At 42.1% G+C, this 25,339-nt stretch overlaps 1 protein-coding gene across 1 annotated transcript; it reads left to right on the top strand.

Annotated features, from left to right (window-relative positions):
• Positions 1–39: 39 nt before the first annotated feature.
• Dnaaf10 (dynein axonemal assembly factor 10) lies at positions 40–25,339 on the top strand. Its single transcript, XM_052734775.1, has 8 exons — positions 40–418; positions 6,215–6,315; positions 8,767–8,897; positions 10,937–11,038; positions 13,628–13,743; positions 14,808–14,942; positions 20,485–20,582; positions 24,191–25,339. Exons 1-8 carry the CDS (start codon positions 236–238, stop codon positions 24,396–24,398), a joined length of 1,074 nt encoding a protein of 357 aa, XP_052590735.1. The 5' UTR covers positions 40–235; the 3' UTR covers positions 24,399–25,339.

Here is a 25,339-nt window from a genome sequence, read left to right as displayed (position 1 = left end):
AAAGGCTTCTCAACCTCTAATGTGTCTATGTGAAAACGTCTTGGTAAAGGCAGTAAGTCAGCTTGTGCCGTGTGTGGAGAAACATCTGATGCGGTCTCAGCAGCTCATCTGGCATTATCAGAGGCACCCAAGCCCAACTTGCTAGAGCGTTCCGGGTAGAGTGCGGCTCGGGAGGGACAAACTGCCCCTGCGATGTTTGCAGTCTGGTTTCTAGGTTAGTGTTTGCATCTGCACCATGACCACCTTCGAGAAGCCTCAGATCATTGTCCACATTCAAAAAGGCCTCAACTACACGGTGTTCGACTGCAAATGGGTGCCCTGCAGTGCAAAGTTCGTGACGATGGGCAACTTTGCCCGGGGCACCGGCGTCATCCAGGTGTACGAGATCCAGCGCGGGGACCTGAAGCTGCTGCGGGAGGTGGGTGCAGGCTTGGACTGCTGTTTGGGCGTGCGAGCGTGTTCTGGGGTCTGCATTACTCCTTGCCACAGCCTTGCTCCAGCAGGACCAGAAAGGAGATTACAGACTGAGAAATACTTCGGACTTAAAACTTTGGCATCCCAGAATCTCACTGGGGAACCAGTACTTTCTCTCACTGCCAGCCCCTTCTCCCGCCACCCTCGGTGCAGTCCGTTGTAAGGTTTCTGGGAAGTGAAGTTGAGGTTTCATATTTACGTTCGAGGACCTTCTAGGCTGTTTGTAGTTGTTGTAATCTGCTAGTACGTATGTGCAATGCATGCACGATTCTTGCAAGCAGAACCAAGGAGGCACTGGTATACCTATAACGAAGTTTCTGGAGACAGCTAAATACCCTCTTCTTTCGAGAAGTATCAGGTGAATGCCTAGTAGTCCCAGGCGTGACAATGACAATGTCACGGATCTCATGGAGTTTATTTTCTGTTGGGGGAGACAGTTAGTTAAACACCAAACCAAGAATACATAAATACATAAATCAAGATGAGTTTTCTAATACACAGTTCTGTGAGAGTAAAAATAGATTTAGGGTGAGCAGAAACTAGGGCAAATTCAGAGTAGAGTATGAAGTTTCCAGAAGAAACAGTTTGTGGGAGAGCTCTTTGATAGTTGTGGGAGATGGTTTATTATCTTTTAAAAAACAAAAACACGCTGGAAGTGGTGGTGCACACCTTTAATCCTAGCACTTAGAAGGTAGGAGCAGGAGAATTTCAGTTTGAGACCCTGTCTGAACAGCAATCACAAAAAGATCATACACATACAAGAGGGATAAGTAGGGACCTTTGCAAGATCTCTAAGACATTTAACAGATTTGTTCTTCTTTTTCCTTTAAGAAAAACAGGATCCCACTCAAGGACTTTTAGAAGGAGGATGCAAGACCAGATTGACAGGTTTTGTAAAAGACCAATTACAGAATAATGAAAACAATTAACATTTCATTTTCTTTCTTTCTTTTTGAGATGGGTGTTCTCTGTGTTATCCAGTTGGCCTCAAATTCATAATCCTCATGCCAGCCCCCACAGTGGGCTGGGATTACAGGCCATGTGCTGTGGTGCTGAGCTGTGACTAACAGTTTTATAGTTAGCTATAGTTTTAAAAAATGTTTCGATTTGGGTTGACGAAAACCAATGACCAGTCTCATTGAGGTGTTGAGGGTTGGTAAGCTTTGCAAAGAGTTGGCTTGAAGGAGGTGAATTTAGAGCAGTTAGTGGATAAATAAACTTGCATGAGAAGGTGTGTGAAGTATCATCTCTTCCCTGAGCTTTGCTGAGAGCGTGTTTTCAGGTTTAGTTCCTACTCTGTAGCCGGGCATTCAACTTGGAGAATCTAAACACGGCTTGGTTTTCTCCCTTGCCTTGTCTTCTTCATCACTGGACTCACAGTCACCTGTTGCTGTTCCAGTGGCCAGTTCAGGTTATCTGAGAGAGGGAGGAGCCCTTCCTGATCTGCACTCCTATAATACTGACCTTCTGTGCCAGAAATAAACAGACTGTCTTATGTCTCCAGATTGTAAGCTGGACAGCAAGGACCATGTCTTCTAGTGTGATTTGTAAGGACCAGCCACTCATTGCGCATTTATCATAAGAATGGGGAATAAATGAACTTGGGAGTTTTAAATACTGGTGTAGGTAGGGATCTCGAGTCAGTGTGTGGGTTAAAGACTGTGGACATGGGAAACATTGGCATAACAGAAACTTTAAAGTGAAATGTTAGGAGCAAATGCCAGTCAACACGCCACCAGAAAGCATCTGTAGACTTGTATTTTGTTTTCCCAAGAATTATGATACATTTATACATTTCAGTAATAGTTATTCCAAGTGAAATAGTGTTCTTTTCTAATTACTGAAGAATTCTAGCAAATTTTCATTTATTTACTTATTAAATGAAAATAATAAGTGTTTATAAGAGAATGTTTAGAAAATATTGATAGGTCTAAAAAAGAGAGTGATCTGAACCCTAGGAGTAACAATTGTTTTTGGATCCTCTTCATTCCATGAATTACTGAGACTCCTGTAGAGGTGCTGTGCCGAAACAGAATCACAGGTATTTGAACATTTCCTCATAAAAAGCAAGTGAAACAGTAGAAGCAAATACAATATTGTATTTGTTTGGGGTGCAGCAGAAAAGCATGCAGGTTCAATACATAGCCAGTGACTGTCCTGCATCCAAGTCCTCTGTGTATGTTTGGTTGCTAATAATGGCTATGTACAGATTTGAAAATATCCATGCCTTGTTCCCACCCCTAAAAATATGAACTCCTGCTGGTTGATTGTAGTGAGTGCTAGAGTTAAGAACTGTTGGGTCAGGTAGATTACTTACCTCAATAGGAGGAGACATACTTATTTTGTTATGATGGATTACTACAAGACTTGCTCCAAAGCCTGTACACCCAGGATACATGTAAAAGGAGCGAGTTGGCTGTTTCCTCTCTTGTGCTTTTCCTAATTGCTAAAGGAATGGGTACAAACGGAGGGCATGAGGCTGGGCACTTTGCCACTCGTGATTTATCCCAGCACTCGGGAGGCAGAGGCAGGAGGATCTCTTTAAGTTTGAGACTAGCCTGGTTTATGTAGTGAGTTCCAGAATAGCCAGGACTGCATAGTGAGATCCTATCTCAAAAAACAAACTCACAAAAATTAAACAAATAAATAAAAATGGAGGATAGGGGACTGGAAAGGTGACTGGGTGGTTAAGCACACTGGCTTGTCTTCCAGATGACCCAGGTGGCAGCTCACAGCTGTGTGTAACTGCAGTTCTAGGGGCTCTGCTGCCATCTTCCAGCTTCCATCAGTGCCAGTCAGGATTCTACTGCACAGACATATGCAGGCAAAGCACCCATACACATAAACTAAATGAGTAAGTAGAGGGCAGGACCTCCTTCCCTAGTTGAACAGTTTGGTGGGCCACATAACAGTGTCTAGCCATGTGTCACTTCATCATCCCTGCCTGAGACGTCAGCTTTCCTAACGTACACAAAGGTACCATATGGACAAAGACAGCCCTGAAAAGTGAAAATCAGGGTTGAAAGTTGGTAGTGAGCTAGTGAAGTTTTGGTGTTTTAGCTCCTGTGCTACTGAATTCACTGCTTGTTCATTCGCCTGACTAAACCTTTTAATGTTAATTAAGTAGTGCCAGGATGTGGAGGAGGCAATACTGACAGGCTGCAGTAGACCCGCCCACAGGCAGAACAAAAATAGCTTGCTCTGTGGCAATTATTGATCATGGGCTGCTTTAGTCATGCTAACATAAACTTCTGGCAAAGAATCTAAAAAACTAGGCCAAGTAAACTGTCACTGATGGTCATGTTCAATATTTATCATTATTTATCAATATATTTATCATCATATATTTATCAATTTCATATGCTGATTTTTGTGTGAAATAATTTTAACCAAATAGATCATTATTTTTTAACCAATTAGTATTCTGTCAAAGTTATCACTGAATTCTACTCATCTTTCCATAGAAAAAAATATTTAACAGTGTTAAAAAGAGTTCTTTTGTGTGCTGTGTGAGTCTGTGTGTTTGTGGTATCCCCTCAGTTACTGATTTCTATGAATGTCTGAGAGCAGGGGAAACATGACTGCTTTCCAAAGTCCAGCTACAAAGGAGCTCAGCCTCTCTGAGCAAAGGTTTTGAGTTTGAGTCTTGAACAATAAACTGGTAATACCTAAGTTTCTGTTTCTTTCATACAAAAACAGAAACCCTAAGGGAAGCATGATACTATCTATTTATCTTGCAAAAAAAAAAAATACGAACGAGGGTTAAAAAAAAAACGGAAGTGGAGAAATCTGAAATTAACTTTAATTCATTCCTCCACCATTTTGTTCACTTTTCCAGGCCTGGAACTTTTTTTTTTTTTTTTTTTTTTTGACACTTCTATTGACTCAGGCTTGCAGAATGGGGCTGTGTAATAAAATGTTTGTTGGAATCACATACTGGCCTGGAGGCAGCATTCCTTAGTAGAGAGAGCTCGAAATCTGCCTGGCTCTTGATTATAAATAAGAGATATCACTTCTCACTTTGAAAATGGTATCCCGGGACTGCGTAGATGGCTTAGGTAGTGTTTGTGCAAACATAAGGACCTGAGTTTTAATCTGCAGTGGCCACATAAAAAGCCGGGCACATCTGTACACAAGTAACTCTTGCACTGTGGAGGACAGACGGGATCCCTGGGGCGTGCTGTCAGCTTGCTTAGCTCCAGGTTCAGTGAGAGACCCTGTCTCAGGAACAAAGCAGAGTGCTAGAGCATGATGCCTGAAGTCCTCTTCTGACTTCTGCATGGATGTGCGTGCCTGTACACACTACACACACACTGTACACACATACTTTACACACGCTATAACACACTACACACACTGTACACACATACTGTACATACACTACACACGCTGTACACATATACACACTATAACACACTACACTCACACTGTACACACATATACACACTATAACACACTACACACACATACTATACACACACACTACACACAGAGTGATATCTTTAACAGTTTGTGGCAATGTACATGTTATGAAAAAAGATAGTCTTTTCTGGAAAAAACTGTATAGAATGATGTTTGTTATCATATCCTTAGTATATGGAAACTGTTTCTGTGATTGTGTGCAGTTGACACCAGACACCATCTTAGACACACAGCACGTGAAAACCCAGAGAACCGAAAGGGGCGGACCTGGGAAAGTGCTCTGGTGCTGGCTTCCTTAAACCCTCATTCAGAGAGTATTTAACACCTACTAGGTTCTACAGGTAGGACTGTAAGAGGCTCCGGGACATTTTTGTTCTTGTATTCTTCAGGAAATAATGTCTCTGTTGTGTTTGCATTTCTGCTGAGAGCTTTGCATATTGAACCTTTTTACATGCACACCAGCAGAGATGTTAGAGCGTTGGAGGATTGTGAGAGGGCAAGGTTAAAGCAGGGTCCTTCTCTGTAGCCCAGCCTGGCCTAGTATTCGCTGTGTAGCCTAGACTGACCTTGAACTCACAACTGCCCTTCTGCTTCCTTGTCTGGAGTGCTGGGGCTACAGGAATGAGCTACCACACTGGGGGCTCAAGCTGGCAGCATTTGGCTATCTCAGTGAGATAAGAACAACAAAAACATCCTTCCCTCTCCCTCCCCTGTATTCCCATGCTGACACAGGGATTTCTGGGTTTTAGACCAGTTTGGATCGCATCTGGCTTGGACAACAAAGTGAGAGACCGTGTCTCAGACTATCCGGCTGGAGAGATTGCTCAGAGGTTAAGGTCACTGGCTGCTCTTCCAGAGGTTCTGGGTTTGATTCCCAGCACACATGGCAACCACCTATAACTCCAGTTCCAAAGGATCCAGTGCCCTCTTGCAGCTTTTGAGGGTACTGCATAAAGACAAAACACCCATCCACATAAAAATAAACTCCACCCCCAATCTAAAAGAAAAACACCCAGATGTATTGCATGCCTTTAATCTTGGCACTTAGGGAACAGTGACCTAGGAGCTCCAAGTTCAAACCAACCAAGGCTACCCAGTAAGATCCTGTCTCAAAACAAAAAACACCTTTCTTTTTGATGGTGATATGCTTTTTTAAATTATTCAAAATTGACTAAAGAAAGAGTACAATAATTTCCATCAGAAAATGTTTTAATTGCTTTTATATATAATGTATTTAACCCCTACAGCAAAGCTGTAGACATTGTGATTATAAATAATTGCTTGCATAAGTAAAGTATTCTCTCTCTTTTCTGTCCAGATTGAAAAGGCTAAGCCCATTAAATGTGGAACATTTGGTGCCGCATCCTTGCAGCAGAGATACTTAGCTACTGGGGATTTTGATGGAAATCTTCATATATGGTGAGATTATTAAACAGTACCCTAATGGGATAAGCCTTCTCTTTGATAGGCTTATTGCTCTTCTGAATTCTAATTTTAAAATACTTCTTTCAAATATTTTAATTTCTTCCAGAAGTAACTAAAATCATAAGGAGTGTTATAATAAATACACCTCTGTGTCATATTTAAAGTCCACTTAAACTCCTAAGCTCTTCATATTACATTTAAGGATGTGTATGTGTGTATGTATATGTATGTAATAACAATGAACAAACAGGCCATGAATGTGAAAGCAAGGAGGGGCCCATAGGAGAGTTTGGAGGGGTGGGGGTGGGGTGATATGTTATAACCTCAAAAGTTAAAGGACAAAGGTTTAAAAAGATACTGAGCTCTAGAACTTGACAGTGTTACCAGTTCTTACCAACTCACAGGCTTAGTAATTAATGCCATTTTAGCAAGAGATTTGGCATTATAGAGCAATACACTGATTTTAATTTTTCCCGTGTAGAACTTCCAGTTAAAGTTTTTGTTAGTATTTAATGCTTTAAGACCTAGACAACTTTTTAGGAAAATGTCTATTGAACAACTCAATAAAAGCCTGCTTTGAATAAACAAAATCACAATTGTGTTTATTGCCTTTACTATTATAATATCTTACTTAGAATTACTTTTTAATATTTAAAGTTGAATGAATTCATATTTCTCTTTAATTGCTTTTTAGAAAAATCTTTTTCTCACCACTTAAAGTATATAGCAGTATTTTATTTATTTATTTATTAGCTCTTTTTTTTTTCTTTTTGGTTTTTGTTTTGTTTTGTTTTTTCAAGACAGGGTTTCTCTGTGTAACATTCCTGGCTGTCCTGGAACTCACTTTGTAGACCAGGCTGGCCTCAAACTGGTTTGTTTGTTTTTTGAGACAGGGTTTCTCTGTGTAGCTCTGGATGTCCTGGAACTCTAGACCAGGCTGGCCTCAGACTCACAGAGATCCGCCTGCCTCTGGCTCCCTAGGTGCTGGGATTAAAGGTGTGCGCCACCGCCGCCATCTTATTAGCTCATTTCTAATCTGAGCTGTTTGGTTCACTGCTGGCCCGGAACTCACTCCGTAGACCAGACCTGTTTCAGACTCACAGATTCACCTCACTCTGCCTCCTAGCGACGGCACTGGAGGAGTAAGCCACCACACCCAGCCTAGTAAGGCTTTTTGATTATCACTTAAATTGTACTACTTTATAGTTAAATTCTATTCACATATTTACCTATTTTAGAATTGGAACATCAAAATGAAGCTGGTATAATTTCTCCTTGATCTTAACTGCTTACCTACTAAATTCACATTTATTCATCATTTCACAGACTTTGTCATAGAGTTTCAGAGAAATGGAGAGAGAGGCCAGTGTCTTACTTTCTGTATTTCTCATTATTTTTGGAGGACTTGGGGGCTTAGCATGTAGAGTGGTAGATTTTCATGACTTCATTTTCATGTATGTATGTGTCAATATGCTTTGCTCTTAGTCATTTCCCTCTCACTGCTTGCCCCTGTATCCCCGCTCCCTGTGGGTGCGGGGGGGATCTCTTCCCTCCAGATACAGAGCCATTCCTTTTTGTTTGTTTGTTTTTTGGAGACAGGGTCTCTCTATAGCCCTGGCTGCCTGGAGCTCACAATGTAGACCAGGCTGGTCTCTAACTAACAGAGATCTGTTTGCCTCTGCCTCCTGAGTGCTGCCATTAAAGGTGTTCCCAGCACGCCCAGCTAGCTACATTCTTAGTGTGTATATTCCATTGCCCACTGCCTCCCTTCTGATCCCCTTTCTGGTTTTGTTTTGTTGTTTAGATTTTTTTCACATTTTAGTCAGTGTCTGTGTGTGTGCACACACACAAGGGGAAAGCAGAAGACAGCTTCTGGGTGTCTGTTTTCTCTTACACCTTGAATGATCTGGGAATCAGTGCAAGTTGTCAGGGTTGGTGGCAAGTGCCTTTATCTGCCAAGCCATCTTACTGGCCAACCTTCCCAGTTTCATGACCTACATACAAGCATACATAAATATGGATATTTACACACATGTATGCGTGTCTAATTTTAAATTTATTTTCCACATATAAAAGGAAACATGGTATTTGTTTTCCTGATTCTGGCTTATTTTGCTTAACATAATGGCTTCCAGTTTTGTCCATTTTCTTACAAATGTCATGATTTCATTTTTCTTCATGGCTGAATAAAATTTCATTGTGTATAACTTTATCCATTCGTGTCTTGATGAGTCCGTTTCCCGGGTTTATTTCTGTGCTGTTGAAGTCCTTTTCAGAGAATCCTTGCCTTTGCTTGTATCACCCAGTGTCTTACTTATGTTTGCCTCTAGCATTTTCTGAGTCTCTGTCTTAGGTTAAAGCCTTTGATCCATTTTGAATTGTTTTTATTTTATTTTGAATTGATTTTTAGGCCACATGTGATAAGTAGCTATGCTTTTTGCTTAGGAATTTGGAAGCTCCAGAGATGCCAGTGTATTCTGTAAAAGGCCACAAGGAAATTATAAACACTATAGATGGTATAGGCGGACTTGGAATTGGGGAAGGAGCGCCTGAAATTGTGACCGGCAGCCGGGATGGTGAGTCAGTGTATTTTATATATTACACAAATGTTTAATGGAAACGTCTGTGCTGCAGAATACCCTCTCTTTATGGGGTCCTCTTTGGTTGGCTTCACTCTGCATCTGCCCTTTGAGCATCTGCATTTTAATAAACAAGTTTTATTGCACAGCCTTCATTTGTTTCTGACTTGTGTATTTTCAAGTAGAGTCTTAGCACTGAATATTTAGTGTGGAGTTAGTTCAACAGCTAATAATGAGCTGACTTTGAAAGACTGACAATGTCTCTACAGGTTTCTGAAGCAGCCAATGATGTGATGGGTGGCAGCTTTTCATTCTCTTTTTAAGAGAACAGTTACTACTAGGAAAATGTCGGGTTGACAGCTACCAGAAAACATGTCCTGTGATCTGTCCCCTGAGCACTGTGGAAGCTCCACAGGCACCAGCTTGGCTTTCAGCTCTAGTGACCAACAGACCAGGTCTGAATGACCGCTGTGGGGTCCCAGGTTTTGTTACTTCACTCGGAGATAATAGTAGTTTCTTTAAAAGAAGAATGAGATGTAATTTTCTTTTTTCTTCTTCCTTTTTTTTTTTTCTTTTGGTTTTTCAAGACAGGGTGTCTCTGTGTGTGTAGCTCTGTCTATCCTGGAACTCGCTCTGTACACCAGGCTGGCCTGGAACTCACAGAGATCTGCCTCCAAGTGCTGGGATTAAAGTCATGAGCCACCACCACCTGGCTGAGATATAATTTTCTGGTAGTTACTCAAGGGCAGTGGTGTGTTAGAAATCTTTTTCAGGAAGCAGTGTGGAACACAGAAGGAAAGATGACGAGCAGTTCATTAATGCTGCCACGGCCATTGTGCTGCTGCTGCGCTAGCCACGCAGTTTCTTGAAGTTTTCTGGGTATTCTTAGGAGAGTGGCATGAAATTATGAAGAAGTGATATTGTTACGTATGTAACTCCTTGGTGATAAATACTTCATGATTTATAAAGTGAATTTCTAAATAACCCATCTCACCAGTTTACCTGGCCGGCTATGGTAGACGAGGACTAAAGTGGCTGACACAGATGTTTCTTTCCTGTAAGTTTGTAGGTTAGAAATTGTACGCCATCTCCACTTGTGTTAGTGTCTATGCTTGCCTACTAATTAATTTGGTGTTATGAATCATCTTTATGTCCTTCACTGATTCAAGTGTGGAGAACTTACTGTCGATCTTAATGGTTTGTGTAAACCCTGTATCTGAGTGGTGATCTGTCAGATTTGTGGGAGTCCACAAAGGATTGAAGCCTTTTTAATGACCAGCTCTATCCCTGGAGATAAGTCTTAAGTTTCTTGTCTCTTTCAGGGACTTTTTGCCCTTTCCTGTTCTTGCTCAGATGTATGACTTTTAGCCATCTCATTTCATGCATTTATCTTGATTATATACAGGTAGTGACAGTAGTTAGTAATCCTATAATATCAATTGATATAAGAGGGTTAAAATTTAATTTAGGCTAATTTTATTTAATAGCTCTCCTCACTCTTTTGTGATAGAAAGTTAAGCTTCATTATATGTGAAATGGGTGGTGGTCTTTCTTCTCATGCCAACAAGTGAAGCTGAGAGCTCATGCATGCTGGTCCCTGTGCTGTGAACTGCCTCCCCCAGCCGTTGAATGGCATTCTAAAATGTAGAATGTAGTAACGGTGCTTACTCTTCTGCATACGAAAAGTGCCAGTGGTTATCTGTGTAGTTAGGAAAACGTAGAGTTAAAGAAAGTACGGCGTGTTTGAATTGTACCCTTGTCTTTGCCTTGTCAATCATAACTTACAGATAACCTAGGCATACTTGTTGGGTTTTCTCCATGTAGCTGTTAATTTAGGCATCATTTCTAATACTAGCATATGGGTTATGTCTGGTATCAAGTACAGCTTAACCAGTTTGAAGCCAGAAAAACATGAACAGTTTACAGATGTTCTAACATCTACAGTATTGGCACATGTCCCATTCGTACAAAGAGTGCAAAAAGGAAATGTGATCAGTCACTGTTGAATTTTGCCAACTCCCTTTTATTCATGACAGGAACTGTAAAGGTGTGGGACCCCAGACAAAAAGATGATCCTGTTGCTAACATGGAACCCGCACAAGGAGAAAACAAGAGAGACTGTTGGACTGTGGCATTTGGTAGGTTACTGAAGAAATAATTGCGTTTGAAGTTTGTGTTTTAGGAAATTCCCAATAGTCTGTTCTATAGATTATTCTGAGAGGTTATCCAGGCAAATATCATAGTAGTTGTCAGCCGCAGGCTAGGATTTACTTCGTTACTGTTCTATTTATTGTGTGGCTTAGAGAAAGTCAACAGACTTGACCGTTTCTGGTTATTGTGTTGACACAGTAGTGCTAATAGAATTTGCTTAGCAGTGTTGAGGAGCCAATGCGCTAATGCCACTAAAGTGCTTAGAACAGCGCTTCTCAGCCTGTGGGTCACAACCCCTTTGGGGGTCTAACAACCCTTTCACAGGTCACCTAAGACCATCAGAAAACACAGAGATTTACATTATGATTCATAACAGTAGCAAAATTACAGTTAGGAAGTAGCAATGAAAATAATTTGTGGTTGAGGTTTACCATAGCACGAGGAAGAATATGAAAGGGTCGCAGCATTAGGAAGGTTGAGAACCACTGTCATAGAATGTGCATAGATTATTAAGTGTTAAAAATGTTTCCTATTATTATGATAGGTTTTTGCTTAATTGATAATATTGACCTAATTTGGTATCAAATGCTATTAATAAGGCTAAGGGAAGCCTCAAATGCAAATGATAACCTAAAAAATCCTACATTACATTTTACATAGTACATTTATTTTCTAGAAAATAGTTGTGCCATTACATAATTATTTCTTACAGGTCTGATGACCATGACCTTTATTAGTACACTTACACTGCATATTGATCCTGTCAGTGCTGGTGCTTGTCTCTGACTGTGAAAGATGTGAGTCAGAGCCCAGGCCAGCTGCAGTTACCAGCATGAACTGCTGCTGGCTGCAGCTCCGTATTCAGTTTTAAACCTCTGTTTTCTTTTTGATCAGGCTGGCCTCAAAATGGCAGAGATCTTCCTGCCTCTGCCTTTCAAGTGCTGGGATTAAGGCATGTGCCACTACACCTGGCTTTTGTGAGTTTTTTGTTTTGTTGTTTTGAAACAAGATCTCACCATGTTGCTCAGGCTGGCCTCAAACTTCTGGACTCGAGTAATCCTCCTGCTTCAGTCTTGAATAGCTGGGACTACAGATGAATACCGCCATGCCTGGCTTGAGTTTTGTTTTGTTTTTTAGTAACTACTGTGGACATGCAGTAGTGAAACTGAGTCATATTTGACCCCTCAAGCATATGCTTTCATGAAGAAGGGCTGGCATCGACTTTACTTACAGATAAAACAGAAGTAATGAAACATCACAAGAGGCATCTGTCCATGCAAAGGGAGAGATATAGAGGGAGGAAGATCATTTTGAGCTCAGACCAAGGATTCATAGGATTTCCATCACTAGAACTGGGAGAGAATTTCAACACCAGGAATAATTATAAGGTGTCCTAGAATGGTATGATGGGGAAAGTGGCCACAGAGATGGCGCTAGCCACAGTTGCCATAGCCACCGTTATTTGGGTGGACTGGAGGTAGTGGTCGGCCTTGGAAGGTCTTTGCATAGTGAGATCTGGTCTCTGGTCTGAGCTTTCAGATGTCACTGGTGATAGTAGAGGGTGGTGAAAGGCATAGTGGAGATGAGTTCAGAAGTTCTAGGCAGGATTCCAGGTGAAGAAGGAATGGAGCAATGAAAATGATTCACATGATAGATACCGAATAAATAGTATTTGCAAGTCTGTATCCATAAAATGAGGAACAAGGAAAAGGATTCTGTCCAAGATGACTACATTTTGGGATTGATTGTGGAGGGAAAGATGTTGCTCATTGAAAAGTTCCACAAGCAGTGTCACAGTGGTAAAGGAAGTCTGTGAGGCCAGTTTGGGACATAGCAAGAACAAGATGCTCGTACCATCAATAGCTCACAGTGGAAATGCAGACCTGGAGTTAATAAATAGGAAGCTAGAGGTAGTTGAGAATAAAGACATTGGGGTCATTGTCCAGATAGCCTCATACACTGATAGGACCTTCCTCTTCCCTCACATTTTTTTATTCAGCAAGAGCTATGCAGGAAAACCATCCTGCAACTAAGCATGCTGAAATTAACTTCACATTCTAAACTCTAGGTATGGTCATCTATACCACTAAAAATACACTCTAATTCATTACAAAGTTTCCTGCAAAGATAAAATAACCAGAAAAATATTCTGCAAGATAATTATAAAACAGTATTTGCATTCATATATCATTATTACCAAGGAATGAAAAAGAATAATTATATGTGTTTTCCCAGGCCCTACTATCTGAACTGTAGTTGGTCTGTCTTTACAGGTATGTAATGGATCATGGCTTTGCATTTGCTAGACAAGCCCTGAGTGATATTTCCAGCCTGAGAGAGCATTCCCTTTCTATTTAGAATCCTCTAAACACTTTCAAGTAGACTTTTGCCAGAGAATTTCAAGTAAGCATTTTTTAAAAATTAATGCTCCTCATCAGCTGTCAGGATTGATGAATGGAATTCTCCCCAGTATAATTTTTTAAATTTATATCTGTCCCAAGTTATATGCGTAACAGTTTTTCTTAGCAGGCTGCACCATGGATTTATGAAGACCTGCAATGTGTCTTGATTTCCAGGCAATGCTTATAATCAGGAGGAGCGTGTTGTCTGTGCTGGCTATGACAATGGGGACATCAAGCTATTTGATCTCAGAAACATGTCACTGCGGTGGGAGACGAACATTAAAAATGGGGTAATGTGCCTTTCTGTGCTGTCCAGCCTCTCTGAGATGTTTGTATCTACTGTCTACCTCTAGCCACTACAAAGTTCTCAACTCCTTTCTCTTAACTCATGTCTCTCAGTCTTCTACCAGAAGTTAAACTTTTGGGCCAAACCATCTTGAATCTAATGGCAGCCATGCATCCTTTTTTAAGAAAGTGATCACATATTTAGATATGCTTTGTTAGTGTCCGTGGAGTCAGTGGAGCCTGCAGCCCATCTGAGGACAATGGGGACCACACATTTGATATCAAAATGAGCAAATACGTGGTCCTTCTCTTGCTGGAGTAGGCAAAGTTTCACCAAGCGCCTTTGGACTTTGATTCTCAAGCTGTACACATTTGTTAAAGAATTTAGTTCCTTTCTGATTTCTGAAGGTAACCTTGACTTACCTTCCTGTTCTAAATAGAAAACATCACATTGCCGGGCGGGGTGGTGCTAAATAATAAAAAACATCACATTGCCGGGTGGGGTGGTGGCGCACACCTTTAATCCCAGCACTCGGGAGGCAGAGGCAGGCGGATCTCTGTGAGTTCGAGACCAGCCTGAGCTACAGAGTGAGTTACAGGAAAGGCACAAAGCTACACAGAGAAACCCTGTCTCGAAAAACAAAACAAAACAAAAATATAAAGTAAAAAAACATCACATTGTGACCTTCTACTGAGCATGGGAACCCAAGATGGTTTTGTTGATCAAATGAACAGAAAACATATTTTGCTATATTCAAGTACATGGTCTTGTCATTTTGAGCGATTCAGATAACTTCAAAGAGCCAACAGGATCTGGAGAAATGACTCAGTGGTAAAGAGCACTGAATGCTCTTCCAGAGGACTGGGGTTTGATTCCCGGCACACACATGATGGCTCAGAACTGCCTGTAGCTCCAGTTCCAGGGATTCTGACCCTCTCATCTGGCCTCCCTGGGTACCAAGCACATACTTGATGTGATATATGAAAGCAGGCAAAACACCCATACACAGTTTTTAAAAAGTAAAGAAAATAAGAACCTATCAATAACAGATACATTCTCCACTTTCAGGTGTGTAGCTTGGAGTTTGACAGGAAGGACATAAGTATGAATAAGTTAGTAGCTACATCTCTGGAAGGCAAGTTCCACGTCTTTGACATGAGAACGCAGCATCCCACCAAAGGCTTTGCTTCTGTTACAGAAAAGGTAAGTGAGAGACTCTCTGTGGGTCTGTCATGTGCTTGTGGGGTCTTAGGTGCCTTGGTGCAGGTTACTTTCGCAAAGGTTGCCAGCTTTATACTTCTTGATTATAATAATTATCTCGCTTAGTTAGGAATCTTATTTTGTAGTTAAAGAAACCTTGCTGATGCCAAGAATTTGATCAGGAAATCCCAGCCTGATGTTTTCTAATAAAGGTATACTCATTAATAACTAATAATGTACTTTCCAGAAGTAACATTTTCACTGTCATTCATCCCATTTTATTCTATATTCTCATTTGCTGTATTAAGTGAACTTATTTTAAAACACTGGTTACTGTGGTTAGGACGTAATAGAAATTCAAGAATGTTCTGTTTGTTTATACTTTGACTTCTACTTGAGAGACTTAGTGGGAAAGGCTTTTGATTTACAACATTAGAAAAATAGATAAGGAAGAAAAAAAACAAAGGGAAAATATTGGTCACAAAAGAGAGAAGATGTCTGGAATAAAGCAGCTGCATAAAGTCCGTGTTAACATCCTGACACTTTTAGGAGACAGGTGAGGACTGTGGCCCTCTCTCCGTGAACATAGGGAGGAAAGCAGCCACAGGTTGGCTGTTTCCATAAGACTCAAATGTGCAGTTTGCTCAGGAAATTGGAAGTTTCTTCCTGTTCCTTCCCCCGCTGTGGATGCTGTGGGATTCCTTCCCCCGCTGTGGATGCTGTGGGATGACTTCCCCGAACTCCCTCCTCTGTGCTCTTGTGTCATCTTATGACATAGTGGAGGTATCATTGGGACCGGTGAGATAGCTCAGCAGTTGAGAATGGTGGCTGCTCTTCCAAAAGACCTGAGTCCAATTCCAACACCCGTGCCAGGCTCCTTACAACCCCCTGTAACTCCAGGTCTAGGGGATCTGATGCCATCTGCTGACCTCCTCAGGCACTGCACTCACGCACAGACTCACCACCCTCACCCCCACACACGTACACATAATTGAAAATTAAATCTCAAGATTAGTAGTCACTGAAATGTGAAATGTGAAGCTTAGCTTAAATAGCAGCTTCACTGCTCATACAAAACAGTATCACCCTCTCCTGTATCCGCCTACTTCCCCGGATCGCTCCTCTCGCTCAGTGCTCACTCTCATGACCCCCAAGGTGAACTAGCATGCTGGAGTGGATTTGCTGGTGTGAGTGTGGTACTGATAAACTGTTAGCCTTTTCTACTTGTCTGTCTTTATTTTCCTAAGGAAATGCATTTTGCTTTTTTTTAATATAGGGGATATATGAACACATTTAAATGACAAAAATCAAAAGCCATCCAGATATGAAAGGTATTAGTTACAAAATAGATACAGCATATTGAAATGTGTCCATATACATACACTGCTATTATTCAGCCTATTCCCCTAGTGTCTCCTGCATGCCCCTGCTTACCTCTTTCTGGTCCCCTTTTTCCTGTCAAATTCTCCCCTCTTCTGCATTCATGTCCTGTGTATTCCATTACTCTACTTTCCCCCTCTTCCCATTCATACAACCCTCCCTTCCCCTTATACTACACTGTCAGCTCTCATCATCTACACAGACATAGACACACAGCAGTTTAATCCTAGATTTTGGGTTTGAGAGAAAACATCCTGTATCTGTCTTTTTAGTGAGGAAATAAAATTCCATTGTATGGACCTCATTTTCTTTACTTGTTCATGTAGCTGGAGTTTTCTCTCTGGGTCCCGCCAAGCCCCGGCAGTCCAACAGCCCACTTATAAAATAAACACACAGACATTTATATTATTTACAAACTGTATGGCCGTGGCAGGCTTCTTGCTAACTGTTCTTATGTCTTAAATTGACCCATTTCTATAAATCTACACCTTGCCACGTGGCTCGTGGCTTACCGGCATCTTCACATGCTGCTTGTCATGGCGCGGCTGGCAGTGTCTCCTCGACTCAGCCTTCCACTTCCCAGAATTCTCCTCTCTCCTTGTCCCGCCTACACTTCCTGCCTTGCCACTGGCCAATCAGTGTTTTATTTATACAGAACGATATCCACAGCATGTTCATCTGCTGGTAGATGTCTAGACAGGTTCTATTCCTCATCTTTGTTAGCAGTTTAACAATAAAAGTGGACGTGCAGTTCTCTCTGTAATATGTTGACCTAGAGTCCTCTGGGTCTGTATCCAGGAATGGTATAGCTAAGTGACACAGTAATTCTGCTTCAATGTTTTTAAGAGATCTTATGTTCACTTCTTTATTGGCTGTACCACTTTACATTTTTACGTTCCTACCAGCAGTAAGGGTTTCTTCTTCACATCCTTCGCATCATTTGTTTCTTCTCTTTTTTTTAATAATTTTTTTATTAGCTGAAAATTCCATACAATGTGTTTTGATCATATTCACTTCCCCTCCCCCAACTCCTACATCTCCCATCTCCCTATCCACCCACCTTCGTGTTCTTGTTTTCTTTTCCCCGCCCACCTCTCAACATCCATTGAGTTCAGCTTGTGTGGCCCAACCACTCTTGAGTGTGGAACCTACCCTGGAGTGTGGCCACCTTACTAGAGGTCACATCATTAAAGAAAACTAACTCTCCCTTGTCTAGCAGCAGTTGATGCCAGTAGCTCCTCGGGTAGGCGGGACCCCAACCATGCTGGGATTTTGTCTGGCTTGAGCTTGTGCAGGTGTGTGCATGCTCTCGTAGCTGATGTGAGTTCATTTTTGCATCTGCCCTGCTGTGTCCCGGAAGTACTGTTTCTTTGAAGCTGTCCACCATCTCTGGCTGCTACAGACCTTCTGCCTCCTCCTGTAGGAAGATCCCTGAGCTTTGAAGAAAGAGCGTGGAGCACTCCACAGTTGCCAGTTGTAGGTCTCTGAGGAAGCTTCTCTGATGAGAGTTGAGCTCCATGGGTACAGCAGTGAGTCATTAGGAGTCATTTAAATGCTGTGTCCTGTTAGCAGAGTGATAGTAGTCGGTTTTCCCCTAGGGCCTGTGACCTATCTAGCCATGGGTTTTTGGTCCCATTAATGATGCCAGGTATATGGGTCTCTGGTGGAGCAGGTCTTCAATCCAGTCAGAAAATGGTTGTTTGTTTCTTGATGATAGTCTCTGTGGGGTGAAATAAAACTCAAAACAGTTAATAATTTGTAGTTGCTAAACACAGTTCAAGGCTCTGTTTCCATTTGCATTTCTCCTTTTGAAAATATTGCCCAGCCGGGCGGTGGTAGCACAAGCCTTTAATCCCAGCATTCGGGAGGCAGAGGCAGGCGGATCTCTGTGAGTTCGAGGCCAGCCTGGTCTCCAAAGCGAGTTCCAGGAAAGGCGCAAAGCTACACAAAGAAACCCTGTCTCGAAAAAAACAAAAAAAAGAAAACATTGCCCATTGGATCTGCCCAGTGGGTGGCTTTTTCCTTTATGACTTGATGTTTTACAACTCTGTGGATTCTGGGTACTGACCCTCTGCCTGATACATAGTTGGCAAATATGAATTCCTGTTCTGTAAGCTCTCTCTTCACTCTGCGGTGGTCTCCGTTGCTGTCCGGAGGCTTTTTAACAGCAAGTGATCCTGTTGTCAGCTCCTGAGGAAATGGCGTATGTTATTAGAGTCCTCTGAAAAGATAGGACTTGCTTATGCCCATATCTTCAGTTCTTTTGCTTATATTTCTTCCAGCAGTTTCATAGTTTTTGTTCTTATGTTAAGGTCTCTGACTCATTTTAAATTGATTTTGGCCAGGATGAGAGATATGAGTCTAAATTAATCTTATACATGTTTGTATCATGTTTTTCTATCTCTGTTTGCTGAAGAGGCTGTTCTGTTTTGTGTGTGTGTGTTTTCATGTATGTGTACTTTTGGCATCATTGTCACTACTGTTGCGTTTCACTGATCTGTGTGTCTGATTTTCTTCTAGCATTGCACAGCTCCTGGCACCTTGGGTATGGAACGGCTTAGTTTGCACCGATAATACCTAGCATCATTCTAGGTTTGTTAGTTTGTTTGGTTTTGTTTTTTAAGACAGGTATCTCAGCCGGGCGGTGGTGGCACATGCCTTTAATCCCAGCACTCGGGAGGCAGAGCCAGGCGGATCTCTGTGAGTTCGAGGCCAGCCTGGGCTACCAAGTGAGTCCCAGGAAAGGCGCAAAGCTACACAGAGAAACCCTGTCTCGAAAAACCAAAAAAAAAAAAAAAAAAAGACAGGTATCTCTATGTAGTCCTGACTGTCTTGGAGCTTGCTATGTAGATTAGGCTGGCCTTGAACTCACAAAGATCCTCCTGCCTCCACCTGTGCCTCCCAGTTTTTGGGACTAAAGGTGTGCACCACCGTGCCCAGCCATACTCTTAGTGCTTTGGCTGTTCAAGCTCTTTTGTGCTTACATTGAACTTGGGATTGTTTTTTGTAGTTCAGGGAAGAACAGCATCAGTTTAATGGGAGTGTTTTGAAAGTGTGCAGCCCTGGGTAATGTAGCCGTTACTAATAACAGTTCTACCTGTCTGTGAGCGTGGAAAATCCTTCCATCCATTAGTGTCCTCTTCAAAGTCTTAAGTTTTCACCATAGAGGTTATTCACCTTCTTCGTTATGTTTATTCCTAGGTTTTTGTTTTTTAAGCTGCCCTCTGTGAATGGGATTCTCTCCTCCTGCCCCAAGTTCTTTTTTGCAAGACCATTATTAGAAATTGAAAGGCTGCTGAATTTTGTGTGTTGACTTTATTTTGCTGAAAGTATTTAAGTTTAGGAATTTTCTGGTAGAGTCTATAGGGTCTTTTAAGTCTAGGATTGTGTGTAGGATATTTCAGTAAAGAGAATTGCAGAAGAAAAACCAAACTGAAGTGATGCTGGAAATAAAACACTGAAATAAGCCACACTGAAAAAACTCAATGGAAAGCCTCAGCACACAGTGGATCTGATGAAAAACAGAGGATTAGGCCTGGGAGGTGAGATAGAGGAATTGGGTCATTCAGTAAAGGTCAATGATAAACTAACTCTGTGTGTGTGTGTGTGTGTATATATATATATATAACACACACACACATATATAACATGAGGAGCTCTGGAACACCAGGAAAAGACCAGATCATGGAATTAAGAGAATAGGGAGAAAGAAAATACTGTACCAAAGTATTTGGTACATTTTCACTGAAACCATGGAATTTTCCAAGTCTAGAAAAGAGGTCCCCAACCAAGTCCAAAAAGCCTGGAGAAGAGCGAGCAGAGGATGAGAAGAGAAACTCACATCACATACTATAGTTAAAACACTGAAAACAGACAAAGGAAAGGGTGTTAGAAGCTGCAGAAGAGAAGGCTGGTCACTTCCAGAGGCAGGCCTATCAGGATAGTACCTGATAGTTTGATAGAAATGTTTAGTCAGAAAAGCCCTGACTGGCCCACCGCCAACCCCGACTGTGCGCCTCAGCAAAACTGCCTGTTGAATTAAAGCAACAACAAAACATTCTTTTCTAACAGCCAAAGTGAAGGTGGTTACAGTTCTTTGTTTTCGAGTCTTCTCTCCAGGGCTGCCATTTAGTCTTTAACCATCACATATGTCTTGTCTGAGCAGGCCCATAAATCCACCATATGGCAAGTTCGACACCTGCCTCAGAACAGAGAGCTCTTTCTGACAGCGGGAGGCGCTGGGAGTCTGCACCTCTGGAAGTAGTAAGTCTTCTTAAGTTACTTGTGGGTGTGAAGTGGGAGTCCATGAGCTTTTCTTTTTCTCCTTTAATACTTGCATTAATTCATTTTGGTATGATTTTTACTTTCAGTGTTGTTATGTAACCGACTTTCTAAATATTTTCTTTTACTAATGTATTTATTTTATATTTGATTAAAAAGTCGTCCTTATCTAACACAATAAATATATTTGTCATACTTATGTCTCTGTGTATGAGAGCGACATAGAAAAAGTTGGTAATCCCCCCCATAAATTTGGAATTGTAGGTAGTGTGTTTACACCTATAATCCCAGCACTCAGGAGACAGGGCCAAGATTGCCATAAGTTTCAGGCCAGCATGGACTCCATAATGAGTCCTAGGTCAGCCTAGGCTACAGAGCAAGAGCCTGTCTCAAAAAATAAATAAAAAGAGGGAGGGGCTGAGGGAGAAGGGTGATGGTGGGGAATAGCTTTTGCTAGTTTTTGTTTTTAAATTTGATTCAAGACTTTCGTTGAATACTACCTTCTAGTCATTAGAACATTGCCTCTGGAAGTTGGGGAGAGGGTTACAATGCTTAGGCTTGAAAATGAGTTTGTTGAATTCCTTGTGGTAGAGCTGAAAGCAGCCTGAGGCTCCTGATTGATCTGCAGATAAAGCCTTGCTTGCTCAGCACTGCCTTTCTTTTCTGTACACCTGGGCAGGATGAGTTACTGTGGCAGCTGTAACCAGGTGTGTTCCAACATTCCCGAGGGCGCTAGGTGCCAGGTCAGCTGCCAGGTCAGCGGGTCTTGTACAAACTGAAAGTTTGAAAACTTCACTAGCAACAAAAACATCTCTAAGCGTTACTCAGAAAATGATAAGTTCACAACTCAAGAGTATTTCAGAATTCAAGTTTGGTTACTACTGTATAGGAAAAACAAAACAAAGCAGCATGTTCAGCGTGGCTTGGACTTCCACGTTTACAAATCTCTCTCTTAGCTCCTTTTAGAAGCTGAAACACAGGGCTGCAGTCAGTACTTGTTAGAGAACTGAAGCTGTGAACTGACGAGTTTGTGATTGTTTTTGATTGAAATAGCAGTCGAATGGAGTTTAATACACTCCGTCCATCCTTGCTTCATTGAGTAAATGTGCCTTCTGTTGGGAAAAGGCAGTAGACGTGTTTTGAGTGTTCTGGGATGATGTTGGGTAGATAGACCATTTGATCCTGGAAGCTTTGCCCTTCATTCTTCATGGTTCTAACCCAGTCTCGCCGCAGGTTAGGTTTTGTAGGTCTCATAGCTAAATTGTGCCTCTTTCCTTGATTCCCCAATTCTTGAGACTACTAAAGGAGCCAGTACAATTTTCCACACGTGGGCACAGTGGCAGCTAGAGTTTTTTCTTTACTTTATTGTAATAAGGCTAGATCTGTATGCACTTAGACATTGGAAGGTTTTTTGCTTGGCTTTCTTTCCTTTAAAATTAACCACTGTGTGCCCTTATGGAGGCCCAAAGCGGACATCAGGTGTCTTTCTTGATTGCTCTCCACTTGATTTGTTGAACTGGGAGCTCCCTGATCGTGGCTAGGCTAGCTGCCTGCTTGCCCCAGGGACGACTGCCGTGCTCTGTCTGCCTCCCAAGGGCTGAGATCACCAAGGCAGCCTGTACTTTCATGTGGTCTTGGAGATCCAAACTCCAGCCCCCATGCTCCTGGAGGAAGCGCTTTACCAAAGAGGAGTCTTCCCTCCGGGATTTTATTGTAAGGTGAGCACTGCCCAACATCAGAACCAGTGACTCATGTACTTTGTAAATTTTTTGGAGCTTTGCTGTGACGCCCTCTAGTGCCAGCAAAGAGAAGTGGCTGAAGTACAGTGCAATGAGCTTGTTTTCATGTGCAGCCCTGCCTTGAGAGTGCAGTCAGAAGCGCTCACTGAGCGCTCGCCAGGCATTCCTAGAGAGGAGTGCAGGTGAGTTTTCAGACTTTGCCTAAAGAGCAAACACAAAACCTTACACAGGTAATGAAGAGACCTGAGACCTGAGAACCTTTTTTTTTTTTTGAGATGAGGTCTCGCTATGTAACCCTGGCTGGCCTGCAGCTTGCTATGTAGATCAAACTGGCCTCAGGCTTGTGGAGATACACCTGCCTCTGCCGCCTCTTAGTGCTGGGATTATAGGTGTGCAGAACCATGCATGGCCCTTGAGTTTTTTTTTTTTTTTTTTTTGGTTTTTCGAGACAGGGTTTCTCTGTGTAGCTTTGCGCCTTTCCTGGAACTCACTTGGTAGTCCAGGCTGGCCTCGAACTCACAGAGATCCGCCTGGCTCTGCCTCCCGAGTGCTGGGATTAAAGGCGTGCGCCACCACCGCCCGGCGGCCCTTGAGTTTTAATACTAAATAACTGCAAACTTTGCTAAGAAATGTGGGGAAAGTATTTATTTAAGACGTGTGTGTGTGTGTGTGTGTGTGTGTGTGTGTGTGTGTGTGTGTATGAACACTTTGTTCCTTTTAAGTAAAATAATCTGTTGGGTCTAAAAGGAAGAGAAAGTGTTTTCTACCCATGGTTTCTCCTCCATTTTTACTGTGTCTGATCCCTTTGTGTCTCTTAGACTCTGGGTCTGTATTTTTGTGTTTGTTTTGTTGCTTTGTTGGTTGTGGGTTTTTGTGTTTGTTTGCATCACAAAGTGTTGTAATTGATATACAGTGCATTCTGAAGGGCCCTGTGAGGAGTTATACCTTAGAGCAGTGGTTCTCAACCTGTAGGTTATGACCCCTTGGGGGTGTTGAATGACCCTTTTGTAGGGGTCTCATATCAGATATTTGCACTACGATTCATAACAGCAGCAAAATTAGTTATGAAGTAGCAACAAACATAATTTTATGGTGGGGGTCACCACAGCATGAGGAGCTGTATTAAAGGGTCACAGCATTAGGAAGGTTGAGAACCACTGCTTTATAACACATCTATAGAGAAGTTTGCTTTTCTTCCCCCACCTTTCAGGTTTGTCAGGTATTATTTAGTTGTTAGCCTTTCCCTCTTCTTAGCTTAAAAGTTTATATTTCTTTCTGGTAGAGAAAAAAAAAAAAAAACCCCATGTTCTCAGTGTTGCTTTCTCCTTGTGGATGCAGTGGTTTTACAGCTCTCTCCAGTGGCATCCCCACAGTAATAGGACAGGGAAGGTCTCAGGCTAGGTCTGAATGGTGACTCTGGGGTTAGGGTGTGGTGCAAATCCTTTTTGTGAAAGTGTTAAATGAGTTTTGTAAATGCTTCTTACAGCTTTTTCCCTTGTACACACACACTGCCCATCCTGTCTGGCAACCCAGATTTAGGAAAGAATTACAATAAAAGATTCCAGAGAGCAACACGTCAGGCCACCCTGCAGTGTTCATATCAAAAAGGAAGCACAGGCAGCTGCTGGGCAGAGGTGCTGTGTAGAAGTTTGCGGGAAAAGTACTCACTGCCCTGGGTGTGTTGGCCTAGGGCTGAGGTTGAGGCAGTCTTTACTCACATAGGTCAGTATTGGGAAGTCATCAGTGCTGGTTCGGTAATCAGCTGAGAAATAAAAAGTTATTGACGCTCATATAGGAAAGTAAAACGGTGAATGCAGGATTGCTCTCTTACCACGTGGATCTTGTTTTTAGTGACTACCCTATTCATCGGTCAAAGAAAGATTCCGAGGGAGTAGAGATGGGAGTCGCGGGTTCCGTCAGCCTTCTGCAGAATGTGACCTTGTCTACTCAGCCCGTCTCGAGTTTGGACTGGAGTCCTGACAAAAGGGGGCTCTGCGTCTGTAGCTCCTTTGACCAGGCAGTGCGAGTGCTGATTGTTACAAAGCTCCAGACCATCTGACGAGCGCTCGGACCTCGACATCTTCCAGAGGGTCACTCTCAGAATTTGAGCTATCTTCTCCCTCCTCTGGCCTCCTGGAAGACATTGGAGTTGAGTGATGAATGACAGCCACAGGCACGAAGCCAGTCTTCCTCCAGCTTCTCTGGGTGTTTGGTGGCCTGGCGGGCATGCTGCTGCAGGGGAAGGTACCACACTACAGGGCCAGCTCTGTCCCTTTTCCCCATATTTCTACTAAAAAATGTGAAACCAGGTGCTGTGGTCTTGGTCCCAGCTACGTAACAGGCTGAGGCAGGCGGATGGATTTAGCCCATAAGATCAAGACTAGCTTAGGCCCTAGTTAGGCCCTGCCTTTAAAAACAGTTGGGGGTGTCGCTGAAGAGGTGACTCGTGGTTGAGAGTGCCTGATACTCTTGTAGAAGACCCAAGTTTGGGTCTCAGTATCCATACCGGGTGACTTACAACCCCCGTAACTCCAGCTCCAGGGCGTCTGATGCCATTTTCTGGCTGTATCGGGCAATGGTACTCACAAACACATGCACATACTTGGAAATTTACAAAAATTTTGTATTTAAATTTTTTAAAAATTAAAAAAAAAAACACCAAAGTCAGTAGTTGTTATTTAACTGTGTTTTAAGTTTGTTCTGTATCTCAGAAGTTCCACATTTTCTCTGTACATTTGTGCTTTATTTTAGTGTTTCCATATTGTAGGAATCGTTTAATTTGGTTTGTAAAGTACTGGAAACACTGTTCGAGGGGACAAACTGTTTCTTAGTGTAACTGGTAAAATACTGTGACTTACAGCCGTCTCTGTTTTACTCGAATACAGGTGTTGAGTGAGTGAGCCTTGGTGGTTTTTTGACTGTGGTAAGCAGTTGAAGATTGGAGTGCTTTTTTTCTAAACCTTTAAACTATATTTTTTAAATAAACAGGTTTCTAAAGTC

The sequence above is a fragment of the Peromyscus californicus genome, unplaced genomic scaffold (genome assembly GCF_007827085.1).
Source record: "Peromyscus californicus insignis strain IS unplaced genomic scaffold, ASM782708v3 Scaffold_13__1_contigs__length_99412109, whole genome shotgun sequence".
NCBI lineage: Eukaryota > Metazoa > Chordata > Mammalia > Rodentia > Cricetidae > Peromyscus > Peromyscus californicus.
This window is presented reverse-complemented; position numbering and strand designations above follow the sequence as displayed.

What these genes read in the sequence shown, in the direction of transcription:
- Dnaaf10 (XM_052734775.1), top strand. Translation starts at nt 236, where the DNA reads ATGACCACCTTCGAGAAGCCTCAGATCATTGTCCACATTCAAAAAGGC. An exon ending in GATGGAAATCTTCATATATG is followed by an intron (nt 6,316 to 8,766) that starts GTGAGATTATTA and finishes CTTTTTGCTTAG; the next exon opens with GAATTTGGAAGCTCCAGAGA. An exon ending in TTGCTTCTGTTACAGAAAAG is followed by an intron (nt 14,943 to 20,484) that starts GTAAGTGAGAGA and finishes TTGTCTGAGCAG; the next exon opens with GCCCATAAATCCACCATATG.